Genomic DNA, 7,531 nt, shown 5'->3' on the forward strand with positions numbered 1-7,531 from the left:
AATTGCCTAATGTGGCTAAAGTATATATGACAATTAATGATTTTGAATAATAAAGATTTGATAAAAGTAAGTGTGTATTATAATTATATTTGTTTAAATTTAAGCAATTAAAGTAAATTAAACAATCATAGTAACCATATAATAAAAAATAAAAATAAAAAAATTTGTTTATATATTATATTTTGAATTTAAAAAAACGAGTATAAACTACTAAAACTGTTAAAAGTTTTACATTCAAATTTTGTGATCTATGATTTAAAACATTTGTTATGACATGATACAAATAATTAAAAAATAATATAAGTTGAAAATCTCATTTAATAAGTATCAAAAATAAAAGATATATAAATATATGCATCATTTTAAATTAAATTATATGCCCTATAAAAATACATAAATATCTTAATTTTGAAATTTACTTTGAACATTTGTTTGATAAAAAAATTTGAAAAAATATTGACAACTTAATTTTTTAAAATAATATAAATTACTTAAACCATTAATCCCATAGTGAAAATTTTGTTATCACTAATTTAGATTTTTTTCTATAACATATACAAATGATAAAAAAAATATGAGCAAAAAGCATCATCTAATAAATATTAATATTAAAATATACCATATATATGTTACTATCATTTAAATTTAGTTATATATCATATCAAATAGAAAAAATATTTTTTTCGATTTATAAAATTTATTTATATATTCGCACCAATTTAATTATATAAGTAGTAGATAATGATTTTTTAATTATTCAATATATATTTATTATTTCATAATATGCTATAAACATATAATATATAAAATAATATATATATATATACTATATATATATATATATAATGTTCATCCCGCGCAGGACACGGATCTTAACCTAGTAAGTTCATTATTCCCTTCTTGACTCAATAAAACTCTTTTGAAAACATTTGATAAGGCTCACAATAAAATAGATATCAGTAAACATCCCCCAGACTTAAATCACAATGTCCCAGTGTACATCCAGTCGGAGTTATGGTGAGAACAAATCATAAGTACACAATTTAACAAGTTAGAACGATATACATGACCGGGTTAAGTGTCGATCGATGGAAAGGAGTTACCATCGGTCGCTGCAGGTGATGTACCCCCAAGTCCCGTTCAAATTCTTTTTGTTGGAATCCTTATGAAGCAAGCCTTAATGGTTCTAGCCACCAAGTCATGTTCGGATTCCACCTAAGTAACACCTATTATATATATATATATATATTTTTTTCTTTTTCTTTTTTTCTTTTTTTCTTTCTTTCTTTTTCGTTTTTTTTTTGAAAATAAATATCTCTACCTATAAATCTAGGGTCGAAATAGAGAGAGAAAATGTGATAAATCTACACAAGGCTTTACCTTCCAGACTTGTTTGAAAAATCCGATCTCATGTATACCAAGCCCCAAGACAAGCAGTTGTGTCAAGTTTAGTGTTGGAGGTCAGCTTTGGTTCCTTCGAACAATCTCAGCAAGTATGAATAGTTGACAGGTTGATCCACTTTAGTATCTTTAGTACTATCTGCAATCAGTAAGTCTAGAATGGTGTTAAAGAGTGATTAAATAACAAGCAAAAATCTAATAAGTTCATTATCCACTTCTTGACTCAATAAAACTCTTTTGAAAACATTTGATAAGGCTCACAATAAAAAAAATATCAGTAAACATCCCCCCAGACATAAATCACACTGTCCCCAGTGTACATCCAGTCGGAGTTATGGTGAGAACTAATCATATGTACACAATTTAACAAGTTAGAACGATATACATGACCGGGTTAAGTGTCGATCGATGGAAAGGAGTTACCATCGGTCGCTGCAGGTGATGTACCGTCGATCGATATTGACATGCTCTCATCGGTCGATTTTATAATCGTCTACTCGGATTATTTTTATTTTTTTTTATATTTTTTTAAACTAAATCCTAAATATTCTAAAACTAGAAATGGGTTGCCTCCCATTCAGCGCTTATTTTAAGTATAGAGAATTGCCTTTCTTAATAATGACTTACAAGAAGTCGGTATGGTCAACCTGAAGGCTTCATAATCGAAACGCAGAGGAAGACATGGTCTACAAACTAAAGAAACCAATTTATGAACTGAAACAAACCTTGAGAAATATTATTTAAAGTTTGCTGAAACCATTACAAAATTCGGTTTCAAAGAAAATATCATAGATCCATTTGTATACCTCAAGATCAGTGGGAGTAAGTTCATATATTTGGTTATATATGTTGATGATATCTTATTAGCCAGTAGTGACCTTGGTCTATTGAGACCAAGAATTATCTCTCTTAGGAATTTGCAATGGAAGATATGGACGAGACAACTTCTTTGATTGGGATTGAAATTTTCTGTGACATATCATTTAGTAATTTAGGGTTGTCTCAGAAAGCATATTGATATATGGTGTTTTTCACATCATTGTATAGGTGTTTTTGTATTGATTCGAGTCCTTAATCCGAGTCAGTCTAGTCCTTTTTGATCTTTTACAGGTCTGGAGTTGGTAGAAGAATGAAGAGAGCGTGCTTGAAGAGAAGCTGACCTTTTGGAGCATTTTGCGGAGAACACTCAAGACGAACAGTCCCGAGACTGTTCTCAAGCAGAACAAGCAGACGGAGTGATCCCGAGGTTGCTCCCGACAAATAAGGAAGCTTCTATTTTCGGGAATTAAGGCCTTGTTGCCCTAATTTCTTTTCTACCTATTGGCGCCTCCATATAAAGACGCCACCTATCCTATTTTATTTCTGACGCTAGTTTTTACGAGAGAACTATTAGCTTTTGCGATCTGCAACTTGTAAGGGAGAAGAATCCATTCTCTCATAGAGAAGACCATCTGAACCCTTGTTTACTACTCTTATTATTATGCAGTTTCATTCAGTATCTATGTCTTTGATTGCTTGCATCATGATTGAGTAGTGATCTAGCTCGCCTAGGGTTTTTAGGGTGTTGAAATATGAGCTAAACATAGATAAGCTATTCTTGATTATTCTTCATCCATACTATTCTTAAGGTTTCCATTAACCTGATCACTTGATGTTAGATCCTAAGTTTATCGCCTAGCTAACCGCTTAGGAGAAAGCTTGACATGTATTGGATGAGCTTAGTATCCCTAATCAGCGAAAGTATATATTAGGGTAGTAAGTGAACTGATCGGACCTGTCCTCTAAGGCTTGCAGTCGTTTCTCATCTCAACGACAGTTAGATGATGGGATCGACCAGCAAAGAGATCACCACTACGACAGTGGGGTGTTCCAGCTGAGTGATCCGAGTTCTAGAAAGTACTGCACCGCGCTTGAATAATTGTTTGGCTCTCGCTCAACACCCAATGAAATACCCTAGGTTAGCTTCCTGCTAAATTGAATTAATCTCTAGTTTACCTGTTTTCCGCGTCACCAATTGAATTGAAAACCATTTTCTTCTTAGCTTGATACTGAAATTTATAAGAGTAAAGTGTAGACTGGTCCTCTGGATTGAATCTAAAAGTACTATAATCACAACTGTTAACTTGGCAGTAGCGAAGATTCTTATTTAGTGTATCAAGTTTTAGCGCCGTTGCGACGGGGACCAGATTTTTTTACCTCTACTTTTCGGTTTCATTTTAAGTCTAAGATATCTAACTCGCCTCTGTTTCTTGTTACAGCTAATGATCCAGGTGCATGACCAGTAGACATACTCGGAGCAACGCACAAGGACCATTGCATCAGCTCACCAACGAAGAACTAGCGAGATTAGAACGTCAGAACCGTCAACTGCCTCGACCTACAAGCACCAACATGGGTGATCATCAGGATGATCTTACTGCTGCATTTGCACTCATGCAACAACAGATGCAGCAGATGCCGCAAACTATCCAAGCGAACGCTGCAAACCAACGGAATGCACCGGAGGAAGTTGATCAGATTGGCCAAAGGAATCTATTGCGTAATCTACCTGCTACGCGATCCGCCATCAACCCTCCACCTTGCACTAGACAAGACTTTGAGATCAAGCCCGCCTTGATAGGTCTGGTGCAGAGGAAGATCTTCAACGGACTTCCTGCAGAAATACCGATGGACCACATTGAAAACTTTGAGAAGATGTGTGGGTTCACTAAGGCGAATGGAGTACCACCAGATTACATCAAGTGTACCTTGTTCCCTTTCTCTCTCGATGGGAAGGCTGCTCGCTGGCTAGATTCCCTACCAACTGGATCGCTCACCACATGGGAACAAGTCAGATCCGCTTTCTTGAGCCACTTCTACACAAAATCAAAGACGGCAGCTCTGAGACAGAAGATCGCCACCTTTAAACAGCTGGTAGATGAGCCGTTCTGCGACGCATGGGAGCGATTCAACGTCTACCGCAGGGAGTGCCCACATCACGGTTTCGAAGAAGATTATCTACTCGGAGTTTTCTACGATGGAGTAGGTTGGGAGTACATGAATGCTTTAAACTCAGCCAGTAATGGAGATTTCATGACCCAATCCACTCAAGGCGCTTTCGCGTTAATTGAGAACATGGCCTCAAGCTCAGCTGACAGCAACCGAGAGACTGACCGCACCCAAAAGGTGAACAGCATCGACAATAACAAAATAGATGAGCTCTTCGCCAAGGTCGATCAGCTGATTAAGAGTAATCAGAACCATGTCTTCATCATGGAAGAGTCTCCTCAGGATAAAGGAACCACAGACACTACATCAGAAGCGGACCAGGCGACTGAGGACCACCATGAGGTTAGCTATGTGAATGGGCAAGGATGGCAGTTTAAGAACTATCACCCGAACCCTAACGTGAGGAACAACCCCCACCTGTTCAACAACCCTAAACCCGATGGTAACGCAGAAAATGCTCAAGGCAATCAGGTTCAGAACAGTGGCTACCAACGGGGGTATGGAAATCAAGGAAGAACCTTCGTACTCAGCCCAGATCAGAATACTCAGTTCCACAACCAGAAACAACCGACTATCCAGCAGCCTGCACAGCCTGCTCAAACTGCTCCACAGGACGAGATGAAGAGTCTCGCCAATATGATGAGCCAGCTGCTCCAAGGACAGCAGATTCAGGGAAAAGCACTGAATCAGGTCACAAACGACATCAATAACCGAATGAATCACATGGTCAATGACCTGAGTGCCAAATATGATAATGTCTCGAGCCATATGAGGCAGATGGATATTCAGATTGCTCAGACTGCTGATAGTGTGAAGAGACAGCCAGGCACTCTTCCTGGAAAAACAGATAAAAATCCCAAGGATTGTAATTGTGACACCCCCGATCATAGATGACCGGAAATGACACGGTCGATGTTCCTCGATGGTCGATCTGAGGTTCTCAGAATACTTCCGATCGCCTTAGACCAACAATCAAAGAACACCAACGCTCCTATCGGATACCACTCTAGGCTTTTCAACCCGAGAAAGCAATACCTGATAGTTAGTTCGTCCGGACAAGGACTAATATCATATGGAACCCGTACTTTAAAAAAAAACATTATTTATATATCATTCAAAATCATCTTACAAAATTTGTTATAAATTAACCTCGAGGTTTTCGGTCTACAAATCTTATTCATAAGATATATCAAAATGACTTTGCAAGGATAATAAAACTACCGCTGGCTAATGCCGTTCCTTCCCGTCCTAGAGTAAAGGTCTCCCACCTACTGGTTACCTGCATATCAAATGAGTCATGAGTAACTAGTTTACTCAGTGAGTCTAATCCCACACCCAAACACATATCAATAGTATCCCGAGCAATCGACACCATTTGAATGCAGTGGAATTATATTCCATAATTAATATAAGGCCTCTCAATCCATCCATGTGAATCTATCTTAAACATCACCTCCACGATACCCGCCAATCACTCATACTCTTAATATATATATATATGCTAAACCCGGAAAACCACCAAGGCTAACCGAGCTTAACGGGGAATAAATATAACCATCATCTCCATCAGATATTCCAAGATAGAACATCCAACGCTGCATGCAGTTACACGGCCTCCAGGGTGCGACCCCATCATCGTGTCTTCATGACCTTGATCCATATCGCAGGACCAATTCACGGCAATGCGGGACTTTCGGGAGAGTGAGTATACAATAAGACTTCACATGATTCACACTTATTAATAGAATACTTATAGATTAGTACTTGAGAACAAGTACTAAGGCTCGGGATAACCTCAAAGAATTATTCTTGCTTATTCTTAAGTATTTAAACTAGATAAATACTTCATATATAAATATAGATTAAGGAATAATACTTAATCAATCAAACCATAATTACTCCTTAATTAATCCATGATTAATCCTTAATTAATCAATGATTATTCCTTAATTAATTCATGATTAATTCTTAATTAATCAACCATATTCAATATGCAATCATGCATACTCATTCATAATTCATTCATCATCTATCTAGACTCACCTTTAAATCCATGAGATTGGTTAAGGAAGACTAGACTCGAGCTCAAGCTAATCACACTTCACTTTTGGATCACTCTCGGTTCAGAACCATCACAAGGATCCGGCTGATCCGAATACTCTCCTTGGCCATCTGAATTCAAAACATAACAGTTGGAACATAAGGTTCAGTAGTCTGGTTCAAGAAGAAACTCAACTCAGTTCATAACATTTCAGTTCAGTTCTCTCATATCAGTTCGGTTCAAGACAGATTGATACCATGTTCAGCTCGGTTCAAGCTTTAACAATTTAACTCGGTTCATATCAGCTTAGTTCATGCTCAGCTAACTCCGGTTCTAATCAGTTCCCAACAGCTTAACTCGGTTATACTCAGACGACATCAGTTCAAGACAATTTCAGACCATAGACAGCTCCGCTCAGATCAGATCAGAACATACTCAGCTCAATTCAGTTCTAAACAAGATCAAATCAGTTCTGTTTAATTCCCATAATTCTTAACAGTTCGTCTACTGGTTCTATGAGACTGATTAAATCATAAACCAACCAAGACTGAAGAGAACAAGACCTTAGACAACTGATCCTGACAGGTTAACCAACATACATCAATTGGTTCTCATCAAAACATGGCTGAATCAAGAAGCTGAAGCTTACCGGTTTTACTCAACTAATTAAACTTGACTGGTTGTCTCTCTTCAAGCTAACCACGAATTAACCTGATCAACACCACAAGAATCCATGGTTGGATTTATTCAGAATTTATCTCCAGTGTAGGCAAACCAACAAAACTTCTCACAGAAACTGATCCACAACCATCTTACCGATCAAAATCAAAGGCTGAAGAACATAGGTGATTCTCAACTTCAGGACACCAAATCTTCAGCTCTTAAACACTCCAAAACTCACTGATTAAAGTCACAGGATGGTGAGAAAGAGTTGTCCATGCTCACTCCTCTTCTCTGAATATTTTTCTGAATTTTTCATGAATCTTTTCTCACAGATTTTTCTCTCTTCTTTCTCTCTTTCTCTCTGAATTTTTCTCTGGTTTTTCTTGCAGGTTATGAACGTCCAGAGGAGAGAAGAGGGTATTTTATATCATAAGGAGT

At 37.2% G+C, this 7,531-nt stretch overlaps 1 protein-coding gene and 1 non-coding gene across 2 annotated transcripts; one reads left to right on the forward strand and one right to left on the reverse strand.

The window, feature by feature from the left end:
• Positions 1 to 3,675: 3,675 nt before the first annotated feature.
• LOC125609965 lies at positions 3,676 to 5,283 on the forward strand. Its single transcript, XM_048781596.1, has one exon. The coding sequence runs from the start codon at positions 3,676 to 3,678 to the stop codon at positions 5,281 to 5,283; it is 1,608 nt and encodes a 535-aa protein (XP_048637553.1).
• LOC125575966 lies at positions 4,279 to 4,385 on the reverse strand. Its single transcript, XR_007314506.1, has one exon. It is a non-coding gene; the product is annotated as a small nucleolar RNA R71 (small nucleolar RNA).
• Positions 5,284 to 7,531: the final 2,248 nt, after the last annotated feature.

Source organism: Brassica napus, chromosome A6, assembly GCF_020379485.1.
Source record: "Brassica napus cultivar Da-Ae chromosome A6, Da-Ae, whole genome shotgun sequence".
NCBI lineage: Eukaryota > Viridiplantae > Streptophyta > Magnoliopsida > Brassicales > Brassicaceae > Brassica > Brassica napus.

Bases quoted from the DNA above. Each gene is read 5' to 3' on its own strand.
- LOC125609965 (XM_048781596.1), top strand. From the start codon at position 3,676: ATGACCAGTAGACATACTCGGAGCAACGCACAAGGACCATTGCATCAG.